Source organism: Convolutriloba macropyga, chromosome 12 (assembly GCF_964194025.1).
Source record: "Convolutriloba macropyga chromosome 12, txConMacr16.3, whole genome shotgun sequence".
In the NCBI taxonomy this organism is placed as follows: domain Eukaryota; kingdom Metazoa; phylum Xenacoelomorpha; order Acoela; family Convolutidae; genus Convolutriloba; species Convolutriloba macropyga.
The window spans coordinates 10,963,496-10,983,278 of record NC_134479.1 but is presented as its reverse complement, the minus strand read 5'-3'; the positions used below and the strand labels follow the sequence as shown (position 1 = coordinate 10,983,278).

Below are 19,783 nucleotides of genomic sequence, written 5' to 3'. Positions count from 1 at the left end.
TAATGATTTTTTGCTATTTAACTTTGTTGCACTGGTTTAGTATTTATAACTGAATTTTGTTCGCTTTTACAGTATAATGACATTCTTTGTTTAACGTTAGCAAATTAGTTAAAAAGTATTCAAAAATTTGATCAATTTACTGCTTTAAATTGAAATCAATTAACTACTGAAAGATCAAGTTTGCTTTTTACATTATTAACAGATTAAATATTCACGTTGACAAGTTTATTAGCTCCAATTAACAAGGCTACGGAATCGAAATGACGTGTGTTTATTCGAATTCAAAGATCAACACTTTGAGTTTGTTGTTCAATTTTGCTAGTAAGTTTAAGTAAATCTAAAGAACAATTATTGGACCTTTCGACAGTCTGACCTATTTTTGAACACAGGTAAGTGAGTCATCTTTCCGTTTATAATTGAAAGAATTAAGACTGTTTCAACATAATTCCAAAATTTCTAGTTTTTTTTATTTGATGTCAAAAATTTCAAAATCTATTGAAGAAGAGAGAATTGAATTACCTGGTAACGATTTTAAGTAACCTGGTGATGATTTTCAATAATTTGGTGACTATTTGTTGCCATTGGCTAGTCATAATTGGGAAACTTAGAATATGAAGATGAAAGTACTTATTTGGGGGGTATTTCGAATATTTCTTGGCTGAAGACATATTGAGTTTGGTCTGTTTCAAATAGGATTTATCTGTTTGTTCTACCTCTTTTTTCAAAATGTGTGAATAAATATACGCGGTAGGCTTGTTCTTCAGTAAAGTTTTATATTTTGCTACCAGTCTTCGAGAAGGAAATGTTCCTGCAAGTATTGTTTGATTTACTTCAATATTTTTTCTTGTTTTTGAATACGGAGAATTTAATCTTCGGAGAAGGTTGAAAAGGTGCGAGAGCTGGTTTGAGATCTGTCTTTTATTTTTTCCTATGTCAGTCGCATCAACTTAATTGTTCTAACATGTGGCATGGATACATTTGTTAATTTTAGTTAAGATTGGTCAGCAATGTCAATAGAACAGCCGGTTTTTTTCCCTTATATAGTGTTGTTTTATAAACCCTTTAGTGGGCGTTTGAGTCCTGCCTGCACTTTAGGTATTGCTTTTAATTTTTTTTTTAATTAATTTCTGGTGGTGAGTTTGACTGTTAGACCTTGAATTTAGTTTTGAATTTCTAGTTGTTCTAGTTTTTTCAGCAATCAAAGTGCGTTTTTTCCCTCTTGTAGCCTCAATTTTAAAATCTTTTTGCCCTCGAATTCATTGTCATTTTTGGGTGTAATTTTTGGATCTATACTGACATATGATATCTATATTGGACATATGACTTTTAAGCTCTTCAGGCACACGTGTTAATTTTTTAACAGTAACATTCTATATAACAACACAAATTGTAACTAGAGGGGTCGAAACAGAACAGATCCGTTTTTTTTGTAATTCAATTTATTTGAGTTGTATTGGCGCGCTGTCTTTTTACGACTGAAACGGAAATTGTGATCTTCGAATTTTCAAAAAATCTTTTGTTGAAGTTTTATTGAAGTAATATTCAAGAGTAAATCCCGCACGCCACTAGGGTTTCGTTCTATTTGCTGATTAAAACTCAAAAACCGGGGATAAAGAGTGTTTTCCATTTAAACTCTATATTATTTGTATCACCCATTTTTGTGGGTTTTTATCACGTTTTAGCATTTTTTTAAATTTCGAATTTGTTTGACCATTCAAGTTTCTGTTAAAACGTTTGAGGCTATTTTGAGTAATTTGGTGTTTTATACCGTTCTACATGCTCTCTTTGTAGTTTTCAACTTTGAAGATTTTACAGTCTATGGGGGGTTTCCTGTCTCCATTTAATATTTATGATGTTTTATAAAAATCTTGATCAGAATGGTTTCAATTTTAAATGGTTTTGTCGAAGGAAATTGGTTAATAAATCAAACATAGCCCCCTTTTTTCATTTTTGTAATTTTCCGTATTAATGCTTTTCTGTCGCTTTTCCTAATGTTTTCGTTTCGCTCAACCATGTATTCAACTATAAAAAATTTTTTTACGAAGAATTGACATTTGAATTTTTGATATGCCTGTCTCTGAAATAAATGGAGCAATTTTAAATTTTACTTTCGTTTTAATTGTTTTTTATGTGTTGTATCTGTTGTGCGGCTATATGTGATTGATATACTGGGGTATCTAGAGAACAGTTGTTATTACGCAACTTCAAAATTTTTCCTGAAGGATTTTAACTTTTAGGCCTTCCGCTTCTGTTTTTTTCCGTTCGTCATTTCGATTTTATTTGTCCGTTATTCGCATTGCTTCTATGAGCATGAACTGATAGTATCCTAGGGTCTGCTGAAAAGATCTTTTTTAGAGTCACGCCTTTTAAAGAGTTTTGAGAATTTTTTTGTCATTTTTTTGTTGGATAATAAAATCTAGTAAAATGACAGGCCTACGTCGAGATTTACTAATAGTCGTTTCTGGAGTCTTGAGGATGATTTTGTAATGATCTGTTCACACATTTTGATGATGTTTGAAGTCAAATTTTGGTGCTGATTTCGATCATGCCCAAACGAGATTTGAGGCGAAAGAGCGAGTGGTTTTGTGGCGTGGATTTTTGTTCACTCTAACTTAAAAGTAGACTAAGAAAACAGTGTTTGAACCAAATGTTATTTTACCTATGCGCTCACCTGTGGAAATTTGGTTTTTTTGTGAGTTTTGTGATTTTTGTTGACGTGCGGTCATTTTTCGGAATTCCGATCCTGGTTTCTAATTGGTGTTCGAAATCCACTCCCAGTCATATTGAGGTCAGTTTTTCTTTGTCAAAAATCAACAATGGATGATTAACGGATTTTATCTTACCTTAAGAGCCAATGAGAGTTCTCAATTAATATACTGTATTTGAGGTAAAAGACTTTTAGGTTATAAGGACATTGCATTTTCTGGGCTCCAACATTCTATCAAGTTATATATTTTAAATATTATTAATCGGAAGCCGTGAGTTTATAATAATAACTTGAAGCGTTGCAGTGAAGATCAGTTTGCAAAATGTGCAGGTAAATTATTTAGATTTTCTGTTGCTCTTACTCGGAAATAACAATTTCAGATATGAGTTGGTATGATTGATGATCGAATTGCTGAATAATTACCATCGCTCTTTATTCATGTCCAATGATAAGTTATCACCGGGTGACCTCCAATGAATTACAACTGGTGAGTTCGTGCCTTGATTTTACTGCTTTATGTTATAAACAATGTTCCCGAAATCTTATTTTTCTAACTGCGGTAAAAGTAATCTTCTGGAAATTATTGAACTTGTGAAATCAAGTTATTGTTAAGTTGTCAGAAGTTTTTTAATCGGTCGAAACAAAGTACTGGAAAACTAAATAGGTTTGGTTTTTTGCTAAAGTTATTTTCAGTTGAAAGTCTTTTTTGTTGCGGCTGCCATTGTTTCAATTCCAGTCATTAATGATTAGATAGGCTAAAAATTTCGTAACCAAATTTAAAAAGGACTTTAAGTTTATTTCTAGAAAAATCGTTCTAAATTATATCGGCGATAGCTCATTGTATTATTTTTAAGTGGATTTAATACAGCGGTGGGACGTAGCGAGCATTTTTAGCCTGATTCGTAATACATACTCTTAGCATTAATATTTTTTGGTTAATTTCTACTAGACCTCAGACAGCAGCCAGAAATTGCCGGACGAATGTCTATTTTTTGCTCTGTGCAGAATACAGAGCAGTTGCCTCTAACTTAATAATAATACGCAGAATGCAATAATGAACAGATTTCCTTGTTAAAGTAAAGTTTTACGATAATAACTCAATGCAAGGTTCTTGAATGGAAATCTATGCTAGCGTAGCTTTTTTGCGCTGTCATTTTTGACTCCCACATTTATACATTGGAGGAAGACACAAAGTGTGTTATTTGAAAGTTGTTACAGAGCACTTTTTCTGCAGAACCTTTTTTTGGTTTCCATCACTAATTAACGGCTGGCTCTGGGCATCAAACCGATCCTCTATTTTGAAATCCAAAATTTCATTTTTCATTGGTGCTCTAGTTTTCCCGTTATGTTTGCATGCGTTTCAATGATAGGTTCGGCTTTGCAACGAAATAACCTAATAAAACACAAGCAGGTGTAGTTTTCTGAACTTTTCGATATGAGGTAATAGACAAGGCTTCATTTGGTCAGGCAGACCTCAAATCTTTTTCGCCTCTGTTCCATTTTTTGAAACAAACAAGGCGGCTCGGTAATGTGCGATCGCACATAATGTTCCGACCCTGCTCATCCACAATTTTGGCATAATTGTCTACCAAATGAGGAACAGATAGAAAAACACAAAAAATTCAAGTATTTTTCAAATAACGAATGTATGAACGAAAAGATGGCCTCCAAAGCAAATAACTCAGTGGAGTAAAAAATGATGCATTAGATTGATGAGAAATGCCGATATTAAGAAAGCGAGCGAAGACGAACGGCAAAATCAAACAACAACAACAACAAACATTAATTACATCAAAAAAATTTATGTCCGTTTTAAAAAAACAAAACTTAATAACAAAGTCAAAATAGCGTCAGATAAAACTGAAAATAAACAAAATGACTTGTAGTTCACCAGAAAAAAATGGCGATTCACCAGCTCATGATAAAGCTTGGTAACAATTAGACAGAAAAGAACAGAAACTTTAAAGTTGGCTAATTAGGTCGCTGAATTTTTTTTAAAAAAAACAATTAATTTCAAAGCAATGAAAACCATTAGGAATCAACTAAAATATCCCATATTTTTACAATTACCAATGTTTCTATAGAAGGGAATTAAGAACTCTCGGTATTCAATTTTTTATGCAGTTAAAAAAGAGCAAAAATTAGACAACAAACTAAACAAACTAAAAATCAATTAAAACTTGCCAGAAAATGCTTTGGAAGCTGTAAAGCCCCAAAATATGTTCGAGTGCAAAATATGTTTGAGCTTTGGAAGCTGTACTTTGGCCCCAAAATATGTTCGAGTGCACTTTCGTCGAACACCGATAATGTATTAAATGGCCGCTCATTAATGAAAATAAGCAACAATTGGACAAAAAAAGAAAAAAATGTAAAATTATGTAATACTTGTTTTTTTTTTCGAAAAAAATTTATTTCCAAAGACTTGAAAGCCATTAATTACAAAATGAAAAAGTTAAATAGGTTCGTCCATTTTTCCAAAGGAAGCCCCTGAATTAGACCAAAAAGAAAAAAAGCAAGATTATGTAAAACTTATTTTTATCAAAAAAATTTATTTCCAAAGACATGGAAGCCATTAATAACCAAATGAAAAAATTGAATAGGTTCGTTTATTCTTCCAAAGGAAGCCCTCAAGACCTGCAATTATCCAGAACATGTCTTACGTCTACAAAAAGAATGTCAAATGTGACAAAAATCAAAAATTAAATTACTTTTTTTGTGAAAAACCCGTTACAAAGACAGTAAATTCATAACGAATTCTTTAAAAACATTAGATTTTGTGACACCAATCCCTTTTGACGCCTTCCCCTGACGAAAATAATGTCATCTTTAACCTTTATTTAACGAGACCAGGTAACAAACAGACAATAAATGGAACAAAATTAGGAAGTTGAAATGTTTTTTCTTTTAATTTTGGAAAACAATTGTTTTCAAAGTCAAGAAAGCCATTATGTATCTCCTAATATCAGAACATCGGCTCATCTACTCTCCCAGGAGAAGCCCATCAAACCGGGTAATTGTACAGGAAATTAAATACGTCTAAAAAGACAAAGCAAAAACAAAAGTTAAAGACAAAATTAAAAAATTCAATTAAATTCTTCGAGAAAGTATTGTTGAAGCGGTAAAGAACCACAATCTATATCAGTAATGATTTAAAAATTATCAATTTGGGTTATTTTGAACGCGAAAATGTGATATATGAACTCACAATAACGTGATAATTTGACAAAACTAGAAAACATGAAAAATGGTCAAATACCTAAAAATTAAAAAAAATTGTGAAATCTAGTAGTATCAAAGCCAGAACACCATATTTTAAGTCGTAAAACCGCAATAAAGACTAAATTTGAATTCAGTAGAAAGAAGGAGTACTCTTTGATTGCTGACATTAAGCTACAAGTTGACCAAAGTAAGAGAAAAATGGAGGCAAAGTTCAATAAGCCATTTTTTATTTAAAAATCAAGTATTTTAAAAGTCAAAAAGACCATAAGCATTCAAGCAATCAACTAGATAAATTAATTTTGAGCTAATTAGGAAGCCAATAGGACCTATCACTAGTGAGCTTTGATTTGAAATGTTCTGTTTTTTAATTAATATAAAAAAGATTGATTTTTTTTAATAAAAAACCGACTGATGACAATCCGAATTATTTTTGGATTGTAACGGTCCAAGATTGGTACAGAACTAGTGGTGCTAATGTTGATTGTCCAATAGGAATATTTAATGTTTGGGATGTCATTGATATAGATAATTTGTTTGTTAAAAAATCAAAAGTAAATGCTGCGTTTTTGATAATCAACCAATAAAGTTAGCAAAAAACGGCAAAGTTTTATTTACAGAGCACTCTCCACGGAAGTTTAAGCGGAATTAGCCCCCTTTTCAGGCTACAAAGATTGTTCAGGCTACAAAGAAAATTTATTTCCAAAGACATGGAAGCCATTAATAACCAAATGAAAAAATTGAATAGGTTCGTTTATTCTTCCAAAGGAAGCCCTCAAGACCTGCAATTATCCAGAACATGTCTTACGTCTACAAAAAGAATGTCAAATATGACAAAAATCAAAAATTAAATTACTTTTTTTGTGAAAAACCCGTTACAAAGACAGTAAATTCATAACGAATTCTTTAAAAACATTAGATTTTGTGACACCAATCCCTTTTGACGCCTTCCCCTGACGAAAATAATGTCATCTTTAACCTTTATTTAACGAGACCAGGTAACAAACAGACAATAAATGGAACAAAATTAGGAAGTTGAAATGTTTTTTCTTTTAATTTTGGAAAACAATTGTTTTCAAAGTCAAGAAAGCCATTATGTATCTCCTAATATCAGAACATCGGCTCATCTACTCTCCCAGGAGAAATCCATCAAACCGGGTAATTGTACAAGAAATTAAATACGTCTAAAAAGACAAAGCAAAAACAAAAGTTAAAGACAAAATTAAAAAATTCAATTAAATTCTTCGAGAAAGTATTGTTGAAGCGGTAAAGAACCACAATCTATATCAGTAATGATTTAAAAATTATCAATTTGGGTTATTTTGAACGCGAAAATGTGATATATGAACTCACAATAACGTCATAATTTGACAAAACTAGAAAACATGAAAAATGGTCAAATACCTAAAAATTAAAAAAAATTGTGAAATCTAGTAGTATCAAAGCCAGAACACCATATTTTAAGTCGTAAAACCGCAATAAAGACTAAATTTGAATTCAGTAGAAAGAAGGAGTACTCTTTGATTGCTGACATTAAGCTACAAGTTGACCAAAGTAAGAGAAAAATGGAGGCAAAGTTCAATAAGCCATTTTTTATTTAAAAATCAAGTATTTTAAAAGTCAAAAAGACCATAAGCATTCAAGCAATCAACTAGATAAATCAATTTTGAGCTAATTAGGAAGCCAATAGGACCTATCACTAGTGAGCTTTGATTTGAAATGTTCTGTTTTTTAATTAATATAAAAAAGATTGATTTTTTTTAATAAAAAACCGACTGATGACAATCCGAATTATTTTTGGATTGTAACGGTCCAAGATTGGTACAGAACTAGTGGTGCTAATGTTGATTGTCCAATAGGAATATTTAATGTTTGGGATGTCATTGATATAGATAATTTGTTTGTTAAAAAATCAAAAGTAAATGCTGCGTTTTTGATAATCAACCAATAAAGTTAGCAAAAAACGGCAAAGTTTTATTTACAGAGCACTCTCCACGGAAGTTTAAGCGGAATTAGCCCCCTTTTCAGGCTACAAAGATTGTGATAGTGGTGTTTGGGTGTGCACTTCCTGCAAATTTAATCAGAGTGGACTAAAGAAACTTATTTCGTGCTGTTTTTGATGAAAAAGTCTGAATTTTGTGAAATTTTTAGCCGGAATTTCTGACAAAAAATTCAATGAAAATAGGCGACAATGTATTTTGTCTTTAGCCGTAAAATCAACAACATTTTCATGAAAAATTGTATTAAATTTTATCAAAATTGGCGAAATTTTAGTCAAAATTTCCGAAAAAAGGTGAATGAAATCAACGGAATTCACTCTATTTTCTCAAAAGTTTAAACCTCGATATCTCCCTGTCACAAAACGAAAATCAAAAAATCTTTTTAATTTCATATTCTACGGTGGACAAGCTTTCTAATGATACCAGTCTGAACTCTGTACGATGAATATATCGATCGGCCAAAATTGACTGAACAAAAAAAAAATAGCAGGACAAGTCCTGACGTACAATTCAAAGAACGGACTATGAATGGATTGGGAAAACCATTCAGGAAAAAATCCGATCCAAAAAATCGAAAAAACAGTAAAAATCAAAGTGAAATTGCCGCATGTGAACAAAAAACCACTAGCGAGAAAGCGAATTTTTGTTTAAACACCGTTACCTCACTCTACTTTGAATTTAGATCAAAAAAATTTCACGCCGAAAAACCACTCGCTTTTTCGCTCCACTTCCTGTTTCGGCGTGACCAAAATCACTACTCCAATTTGACTTCAAAAATCATGAAAATGTGTGAACAGATCTTAAAAAAAAGACGGCGCCCCAAAACAATTTAAATTCTTTGAATTGTAAAAACCCAGTTGAGTATATAGTTCCTCCCCCCCTCAAGAGGGGTCGGAACAAATATCGTGTAATTTTTAATGGGTATTTTTTCCGGTTTTTGTTTGCTCTTATGAATGGCAGAAAGTATAGATTCTATAACTTATAATGCTGAAAACAGATTCTACAATTTTTTTTCGAAATTCTTTGCCTTTTTTAATCTTGGCATTCTTTGATTTGAATGAAAACTGAGATTATGCCCTAACTGTTTTGCTTTTGGAGATTCCAGCATACTCAATGGAAAAGCGATCTGGACACCACTTTCTAATATTTGATGCCAGCTTTTACTTTTGGCCGGTATTGCCGTTTGTTCTCAATTCTTGATACTAAATGATGCCTGATGATGCTTTCGCGAGTGTCGCGTTGAGCATTTTCTGAATTCGATGGATTTGACAAAAGCGTCGTTTTTAGAGGGTGGTATGATTTTTCTGATGACTAGCAATTTTGATCTGCTTGACAGAAATTGATGCGTACCTATTGACTTAAATGGCTTCTGCGACCCTGATTTTCAACATGTTTTTGTAAATTTTTTTATTTTGCTTGATTTCTTACTGTGGGATACCCTTTCCTTCGTTGCTATATTTAAAAGTTTTTTAATAGCCACGAAGCAATATCGAGGCTCATTGAGATTTTTTTTGTCTAATTAATTGTTGTCGCGTATTTTTTTTTTACCATAATTGTATCACGCGCCAAGAAATCAAAGTGCTCCTTATTCCGTGACTTCTACCACTCGGCAGCTGAACATGTGTGTTTGTGTGTGTGTGTTTTTTTTTGTGTGTGTGTGTATGTGTGTGTGTGCGTGTGCGTGCGTGCGCGTGTGATTTGCCATTTGTTGCTTTATTCGTTGTATGCTTCTATAGCAATCTTGTGATGACCTCCGTTACTCAATAGAATTATTTCTGCACTTATTTTGAAGATCTAAATTGAGATTGTAATGACTTTTTTGTGTGATTTTGAGTGACGTTTTCCCCACTTGATTTCATGCTCTTTGCGTGATGGGAATTCGAGTTTTTGAGGGCGGTATCTAAAATTTGTTAAGATCTCTGACTGTTCTCCGGGAGATCGCGGCTTCGAACTTCCAAAGATTTTCACCCAGAAAATTTCTACTTATGAATTAAAGTTCCTCAGCTGCCACTACTAGATTTTGATCATGCGTTACTTACCTCACTCAACAAAATTGGGTGAGGTAAGTAACGTGTGATGAAAAGTTTGCTTTTTAAAAAATACGTATATACTTTTGAAGAGGCGGCGATGGTTTTTTCAGCGCATTTCTGTTTCTGTCTTTTTTTTACTTCACGCAAGTCTATTTGGCAGCTATTACTGCAATCTGCCGGCTATCTTTTTGTCTTTTATTGGTTTCGTTAACTAAGTGGCCTCAACTTTCTATTTGCGGCTATTGTCTGGAAATATGCCTGCTATGTTATATGGTTTCTAAAGATACAATTTTTTCATCTCAATTGCTCGAAAGTTGCTGAAGGCAATAGCTCTCTGGTTATTAGTTTGGGCAAGGTTGGAACTAGCTGTGGAGACATAGATGCGCGCCTCCTTCTCACCGTAATCACTATGAATTTTTCGAAAGCCAAATTCATTTTAACTTTTATATATCTGCACAGCGCGTTAGCGGTATGGATGCGTTTTTGTATGCATTTTGTGCGCTGTGTATTTTCTGCTCTTCACAAGTGGAAACTTTAGCAACCTCTTGTCCCATCATTTACTTGAACTTTATATTCTTAGTGTTGTTTTAGAGGATAAATAGTTTTACTGCTATAATTGAAGCTTTCTGTGCTACCCACAGGCTTCTTTTTGTTTCATTGTTTTATAATGTGTGCTTGATCAAACGAATTTTATCCGCCTTTATCATGTCATCTGTTTCCATTTTAAGGGGACTAGTTTTTCTGCTGAATTTTATTTCTTGCACTGAATTTAATATAAATGATGCTCGGTATATAATCGATTATCTATATTGAGTGATTATTGTTCATTTGTAATTAGGGGCAGATTGAAATAGCAGATCCGAATGATCTCTTTTATCTGTCCTCGCTTATTGCTGATTTGTATCACAATAACGAAATTAATTCTGACCCTTTTTAGTGGTCTGTATACTCAAATGAGTTTTTTGTTCAGTTAATTTGGGCCGATCGATATATATTTATCTTAGAGGCTTTTGATTGGTATCATTACAAAGCTCGTCCAGCATATAATATATAACTAAAAAGATTTTTTTTTGAATTTCGTTTTTTCTGCGGAGTTATCGTGGTTCAAATTTTGTGAACATTTGACCGATTTTCATTGTTATTGTTCACATTTTCTGTATTTTTACGCTATCTTTCGCCAATTTGGTTAAAAAGTATGTTAAATTTGCTAATGATAGTGCAGTTGGTTTTAACTCACCAGTGTTGTTGAACTGTTTGATTCATTTTTTGGATAAAATTTTTGCTATATTTTCAAAATTCACATTTTTTAAATCAAAAATGGCACGAAATAAGACTCTTTTGTCCACTTTTTCAGTTTGCCGTATTAACACACCGGAAAAATGCTGGTACAATCTTCGGAAACTTGCTAACTATTCTGATTAATTACAGGTCAAATATCAAATTATTACAATGTTTGTTATTGTCCATTTGATTTTATGTTTGTTTCGTAGTCTTAAAAATTGCAAGTCTCATCGGCCTGCTAATGTGGTATTATTCATTTTTCTAAGTGATTCGAGTTGGAAGCAATTTTTTGTTCGTGCACCAATTATTTTTGAGCAAAATCTGAGACCTCTTACTCCTTTGGTAGACAATTGAGCAGAACTTGTCGATGAGCAGGGTCAGAACATTATGTGCAAACGCAGATTACCGAGCCTTCAAGTTTCTTTGTTTGCTGTAAGTTTTTGCTATGATCCTGTAGCAGTGCAGTTTACGACGCTAGATCGCAAATACTGTGGCCGAAATTTTCCTTTTTTCGGTTTCTCAAAGTTGCTATTAAAGCAAATTCTCAAAAGCTTTGTTACTTACAGGTTAACTGATTTATAATCGATGCATGACACTTTCTTTCTTATTTTTATAAATGTATGACCCAACACCCCCATCTCCCGTGGAGTATAGCCATCTACTATTTATTTTTTGTACTGTTATAATAGTTAGCAATTGTTATAACATCCCACCTCTTATTGATCTAGCTATGCAAACCATTCAGTCCAAAAGCTAGAAGGAGTTGGTTCACGCAGGCTAGTGACAACAAAAACTTTGTTCATAGGGGAAGGAAATTGGGTAGGGTATTGTAACCTGATCATATTATAATTTTGGAATCTATAAATAAAAGAAAGCACAGTTGTTATCAAGGCGTGCGTCTAAAACAATAAGGGCGTTGTATCACATATTAAAAGTTAACTTTGTTGTTACAGTCTTCATAGTCTCCGCACAGTTGTTGCATTGTTTAGTAAATAGCTGTCGTTTTAGTGGAAATAATAATTGCAGAACGAAAACTAAAAATGAATTAGCTTTTACTAATAGTTAGTAGGCGAAAAATATTTTGCAAAAAAGTTTGGAACATAATTTTTCATTTATTAGTCGGATATCTTTTGATTTTTAAATCTTTTCAGTTGTTCAAAGCCAGAAAAGTTTACGCTCGGATACATTTTGAATAAGCTAACGCTTTCAAGTGTCTCAATAAGTTATCTCAAATTGAATATGTTGCCAATATTATGGAATTAACTGTCAAGGAAAACTTTTTGATTTTGAGCCAAATTGAGTTCAAGATTTTTAAAATAACTTTTTTTTTAGTTTTTAAGGCTTTATACTATTGATAGAAACGCTCTTGAAATTTCATTTTAGTTTTAACTGTGTACGATAAAAACTATGCTACCCAGCTGTTCTTTAAACGACGAAAATAGGCCAGTGGCTGTTTTTACTTGACTACGTAGTTAAAATTACCTCAATTTTTATATGTTCTCTTAAGCTTATTCCTTGTATAAAATGTTACCGAAACACTTACTTTTTGATGGTGTCTTTTAAATGGAAATAGTCTGTTATGTGATTCAATTATCATATGAAGAGCATTTCCTACAAATCAAGAGGTATTTATTTCTTTTTCTGTTCAGCCAGTTTGACAACTTTCAAGTAAGTTTTACCACTTTTGTATAAAGCCATCCTTGCAATTTTTTGACAATATAGTACAGCAGCTGCAAACAGTAAAAGAGGTAGAAAAAATCAACATAAAAGAAATAAATCGAAGTGCCCTATTTCTTAAATGTAACCTCCTTTTGAAGTTGAAGTAATATTGAAATTTTCCTTTTGGAGTTTGGAACTTTCTTCAATTAACAAATAGCGTAAATTTTTTGGGGCTGTTGTCTCAGAGAGCTCACAGTTAGGCTTAAAATCTACTCCCGTTTTTTTTTAAAATTTTGTCTTAAATTTGTATAACCAAATTTGTTTAACTGAGTTATTTTATGCCCACCTATATGCTTCCGAAGAAAACAGCCATCGTTTTATCGTTTAATTCTTTATGTTATCATAGCCAGAGATTTTCGAATTCTCAGAAATTGCATTATCGAGAAACGTAACATGATGTATTCAAAAATTAGAATAATGCGATCTGATGCCCGCTCTTGTCCGATTCCGGCATCGTTGATTATTTTGCATTCCTAAATTCCGTGAAAATTGGCATTAACTTGCCTATACAACTTCAAAACAACAAAATTTGATCACACCGGAGAAAACAGACAAACAAGCAGATGGGATCGTCTGCGTTGTTGCGCGGCTAGTTGTTATGGTACACATTGGAGGATAATGATGAGGTTGACACTGCCTTGAGCAATTGGCATCGAGACGAGCAGAAAATATCAAATTTAAAACGTGATTACCACTCAAAAATTGCTTCTATCTAGCCTATGTACAGTGTTAGACTTTAATATTTGTATGGTTTGCTTTTCAACTATACCAGATTTTCTCTGCAAGTTTACCAGAGCGATGTAAACTAACAGATTTCATAGAAATATTATTGAAGCAGCAGAAAATGACAGAAAAAAGTGGATGCTAATAAATGATAAAAAAAACTCTGAAATAAAACCTAGAATTTTTAGATTGAGAACTGTTTTTGGTGATTACGTAACGCAAACAAAAAATTTGCTAATCTATTAAAATATCGTTTCTCTACACTTGGAAAGATCCAAGGCCCACAATGTCCACTACAGATGTCATGGTGCAATGAGGGCACTGGGAAGAAGTAAACCAATCGGACCATCACAACTATTGCATGTGAACTATTGCATTAAATTATCTTGCTTTCCCAATGAACTTAAACAAGCGCATGTTGTTCCGCTGTACAAGAAAGATGAACCTGAAGAAACTAATAACTCTAGCCCGATCTCCATTACATCGTGCCTTTCTAAGATTATTGAAATCATCTTGAGGAATCAAATATGTCAGTACTTCCGCGACAATACCCAGTAAAAACCAATATGGTTTTAGGAGAAAGCAATCAACAATCGATTCGCTATTATTTTGGCACAGAATTCATCAAAAACAAAACTGAAAAACGATTTTGTCACAACAGCTTTCCTTGACCTATCAAAAGTTTTCGATTCAATCAATTAAGAAATTTTTGATATCAAGTTAGACAACTTAGCTTTTGATGAAAGCTCAAATAATCTAATAGGAAGTTTCGTTACAAACCGTTGCCTTTCTGTTATCCTATAACACTGCATATCAAACAAAATAACGCTTCATAGAGGTGTACCACAAGGAACAGTATTTGACCCGCTTTTATTTGATGTGTATTATTGATATGGCAACACGAATTGACAATGAAACTGAACTTATACAATATGCTTACGATACTGTTATTTTAACTTTTGATACCTCCATTGACAAAAGTAAGGCCAAGTTGGAACAAAATTCTAACAAACTAATTCAATATTTTCATAAACACGAGCTAAATCATGTACCTCAAAATTTGGATTCATGATTTTTGGGAAGAGGAAAAAGAAAGACTTCAATGAACAGATCACTCTAAATTCAATTCCGATGAAGGAGAAACCTGATCTAAAACATTTAGGGGTTCATATAGACAGCAATAAAAAATTTCAAGGGAAAGTTGAACATATCTTACGAAAATTGGCGCAAAGTAAAAAAGAATTTTTGCTATAAGAAAATCCATCCCACAAAAGTTTTTGAGATTCGTCTGAAATACATTGGTATCAAGTCATTTGCACTACTCAGCATTTGTTTTTCATGCAATCGAGCACAATCTAATGGTATCATTGGAAGAACAGCTAAACTGGGCATTATGGGCAAATTATTTTCGACAAAAATTTTGAATCTGTTCAAGATATTAAACGCAGTCGAATCCCACTCCCGGTTAAACTCTTCGCGACCGAAAAGATTACAACTTATTTTGGAAAAAAACAGTTACGACCTGCTTTACGCCACCAACTGGATGTCTATTAGTCACTTAAAGTCTTCATGAGTCTAACAGGACAAAAACATTTTTCTGGAACCTGAATTTTGTATATAGCAAAATGCAGAACTCATTTGTGAGATTGGCAGTACTAGATTGGAATGCGCAGTGAAATTAAGATCAAATGAGACAAAAAATTTTCCCCAAGCTGCTGAAAATTTTCGCTTGCTCAATTTTAAATTTGAACCCTTGATTATGAAAGGTTACTTGTTCAACATGGCGTGACTTCAAATTTGGAAATATGGACCAGACTTACTGTTGTTTGGTTGACGTATAAAAACGAATAAACTTAATGCGTTATTTTCATTTAAAATGCCACGAAAATTGATTTCACTGAGAGTTTCTGTTGTAACGTTATAGTAATGAGTAATTTGTAATAATTTACACTGCTGGACAAACATCAGTTGTATACTTCTTGACATGGTTCCGAGTTCAGTGTTCTCTTTTTTTTTACTATATATTAAAATAGTTTTTTGAAAGATTTTGTTTTACCTAGATGTTGAAATATTAAAGAAGCAAGTGCAAAATCTGTTTTGGAATGTTTTGTCCTCCTTGTATTTCACGTATGAAGTTTTATAGCTTTTTCGGGCAAATTTTTGATTGGTTGAAGTGATACTTTTGACACCGCTTCATTTCTATTGGTTTGATTTAATAGTTGCTGATGACTTTACTCTGATTTTTCCTTCCCTTATATACTTTTTAAAATGAAAGATTTTTATCAAAAGGCAATTACGGTGAGAACGATGTTTTGTAAACAATTGTGCAATTTCTCTGGCGTTTTAATAGATAAACTTATTTGAATAAATATGAAATGGTAAATTACCATTTTAAATTCAGATTTTTAGTTACTCTGAAACAAAGTTTGTTTATAGCAGTTGAGTTTATAGCAGTTTTTTTGGTGTGGCCAATAATTTGATCTCTTTAGTCTTTGTTAAAGCGACTTTCCTTTTGATCGATTTTCGCCTGGCCATTTGATTTTTTGAGTTACTTTTTCACGTTTTTCATTTAGCGGGATCTAAATTGCTCTCATTCAGAATTTAAGCATATGTAAGAATATAGTTCTGAGAAGCGTACGGCCGAGCTCAAACTGCCGCAGCATTGCCTTAGTCTCAGAAAGGGAATGCTGCGGCAATTCTCAGATTCACGTATTTTCCTTTTTCACTCAATAACACACCAAAAACACTTATCGCGTTATATTTTTCTTTGAAAGCAATATTCCTATTTCGTGTAGCCTGCAATTTGATAGTTTTATCAGCTGTTCTGGTGTAAGCGGCAATCTTCAATGGATTTGCAAAATAAACAAACGTACGTGGGCTTCCATAATTTTCCCCCAAGAAGCTTGCCTTGAGGTATAAATCAATTTTTTTTCAAGATTTTTGCCCATTAATTTGACTAATTAACGTGTGAAAACAGTTATAAAAACATAACGAAACGAGAACAAAGACTTTTTTCAGGCTAATCGCTAAACTTAGAGCGTACGCTTAGGTTCATTAGTGCTTTTTATTAGCTGCAAAAATTGGTGTAAGCAGATGAACAAGCTAATGACATCCTTTTGCCCAACAATTAAATTATAGACGGAAGCAGTCTACTGCTAACCTCCTCCCGCTTGTCATTTGGGAGCAATTCTTCCGACATTATTGATTTATATTCAAAACCTAACATACAGGGGAAAAATTGGAATTAGAAAAAACTCGGGTACATTTACAATGGTGTTATGTTATAAAAGAAAAGTCACGCAAGCATGATAGAGGCGCTTTACTAAATGTGTTTGTTCACCAGAATATCACTTTTTTAACCAGTATGATAACCATGTTTGAGTTGATGACAGTTGTGTTTCTTGTGTTTCAGTGTTGGCTATATCTTCTGCGTGTTCCTCTATCCTTCCCTAAATGAGCACAGTGACCTATTCGCACAAGAACGACACCACCAGCAGCCAAAATCCTCAATCAAATGGATCTACAATCCAGTCAAAAACAGACTCCCAAGACAATGAACTGGTGAGAACCGTTTATTTTATTGATGTTATAGAGAGATCAATTTTTATTTAATATCAATATTATTTCGTTTCTTAAGTATTTTTCGTTTCTAACGTTTTTCTCAGGGAACAATTTTCGATTTAGCAACATCTAATCGGTTGCCTTACAATTTAACCCAATGCCAAAATACCCAATTTGCCAAAATAGTCGATGCCATAATACATAGTTTATCCCCTCTTATGTTTGAGTTCAATAGTCCGGTTACAATTTACCAGTTTGCGTACAAGTTTATCATACCCGTTAGTTTTACCTCGTATTAGTTATGATACCGAATGTTTTTAATAACTTAGCCTTCTATGTATTATAACAGTTGGACGCGAATTCATTCACCCTTTCTTTTTGAGCTTTCTTTTCCTTAAGCTTTCCACCCTTTCAAATATTGATGTGATTTTTTCCTCACTCATTGCATGAGATAAAAGTTCTCAACAAAAAACTTCCTACGTCAAATGCATTACTCACTTTGAAAGATAATAAATGTTGAATACTAATGTAAGAAAGTTCCATTTTGTAACATACTGAACTTGTTTTACTATTTTGTTCAAGGTCAAGGTGGAAATCTTCAGGTTCCTCGGGTAGATAATGAACAAAAATTTGTTTAATAGACTAAACGTGGTTTGCTGGCTGAGAGTTAATCAGTTATGGGAAAAATTTTGAATCAGCAACTTTTGAGAAAAATTTTGAATCAAATCATTTCAAACTTCGCTAGTTAATTTCTCCGGAACAAAAATTTAAAATCAATGGAAAAATTGTTGATAGCGTTGACTTCTCAATATTGCGGTCTCATTCCTAGTTTTAGGCAGCTGAACTCATTTGACGTCAGTTTACAACTGAAAGTGAAATGCAAAGTGAGCCAAAATTGGTTTCATTTTTTCACTTCAAATCGTATCATTGCTATATAATAAATTATATTAACGGCATTGGAAGGCCTTTGGTATCTTTGTAGGCACCTGGCTGTCCGTTGGAGAGCATTTCGTCTGTTTTTGGTTCAGTTATACGATAAAAATTGTTTCGGTTAATTCAAATTTGGCCTATTTTCCGCATATTTTTTTTGTGTTTTTCAGTATAGTTCTGCTCGTACGCTTGTTCATCTAGAAATATTTAGTGCTATATAGTGAGCTCATATATAGTGGCACTTGTAGCTAAAAATCATGTGAATATTGCGCCGAATTTGATTTCGTTATTCAAATTATATCCGTTAAGCTCTAATAATTTAAATTGTGGTCAATATTAAGCTCTAATAATTTAATTTAATTGCTACTATATTGAAGGCGTTAGGCGTTGCTAAAGAAGGCTATAATCGACCTGCAATAGCAGACATGCAAGTTCCTGTTTTGGTCCACCTGCAGTTCAGTTGAGTGCTTTTTCAATTTTTTTTTTGTGATAATGGCCGCGAAGTGATAGCAAGGCTATTACTGGTATTGTTTTTATAATCCAAAGAGTTTGGATTGAATTGGTTAGATCTGTTATCACATTTTTTTATGACGGAGCTTTCTTCTCAGTTCCACTACAGCCTATAAGATGGTTTTGGTAGCTTTTTCAAGTATTAGGTGTGCTGAAGATGCTACATGCTGAAATTTTTCAGCACAAAATGTTGCGGTTTGACACATGGTTCTTCAATTGACCTTGGTTCCAATTTATATAGGTTTTAAGCAGTGAAGTAAGTGTTTCGGTGAATCTTTTCTAGTATGTCTGTTTTGTACGGGTAATTAATTGGTAATGCCAATTTATACACAAAACATTGTGAATTTTGCATTTTTTGTTATTCTGGAAAACTTTGGTCGTTTGAAAATTTTTCGGACTATTTAAACTGCTCTGGTACTTCTGGTAATAAAGTAGATTTTTGAAAAAGAAAAATTGTTCTGAAGACATTGTTCAAGATTTTTTTGCAACTTTTAATTTAATATTTGCTAATTTTTCAGCTCTTTCAACTTCGGCCAGGTTTTGTTCTTAAATCTGTTTTTTGTCTGTCCAGGTTTGTGCAGTCGTGCATGTTTTTGGTTTTTTCATAGATTTTGGATCTGAAAACTTGTTTTAACGACAATATTTTGAAAAATAAGTTTACAAACGAATTTCATTTTTCATGGCTCTCAAACGACGTTTGTAGCAATTATATTAGTCCGGCCGTACTTTGGTAATGCGATTTTTCGCTTAATGGATTTCTCGTCCGACCTATTTGACTTTTCATCCTCAAAAACATAATAGCGGGTAGTGCCCAGTGGGCATTAATTGGTCTTAGAGCCTTTCAGCTCACTAGCATCCAAGCTTGCGATTCACAGAAACTGTTTTGGAGACTTATATTTATGGTATGAATGGCGGTTCTTAGAGGTTGATCAAGATCCCCCACATCAGCCCCCATCTCAACTCACCCCCCCCCCCCGCCTCTCCAATCGTTACCCCTGCACATCTTTCATGCCGTAAGGTACCTGTGCAGCCAAAAACCGCCGTCCCGGTGCACCCCCCCCCCCCGCTGCTCACACCTCACGCCCCCTTCAATTAAGCTAAAGCTA

General features: G+C 33.2%; 1 protein-coding gene across 1 annotated transcript in view; it reads left to right on the top strand.

Annotated features, from left to right (window-relative positions):
* Nucleotides 1-138: 138 nt before the first annotated feature.
* LOC142350377 (chloride channel protein ClC-Kb-like) overlaps nt 139-19,783 on the top strand; it is a 121,660-nt gene continuing 102,015 nt past the window's right edge. The window contains exons 1-3 of the mRNA XM_075402224.1: nt 139-389; nt 3,088-3,194; nt 17,089-17,237. Of these exons, the coding sequence (XP_075258339.1) occupies nt 17,130-17,237 (108 nt within the window). The 5' untranslated portion in view covers nt 139-389; nt 3,088-3,194; nt 17,089-17,129. The remainder of the gene's footprint in view (nt 390-3,087; nt 3,195-17,088; nt 17,238-19,783) is intronic.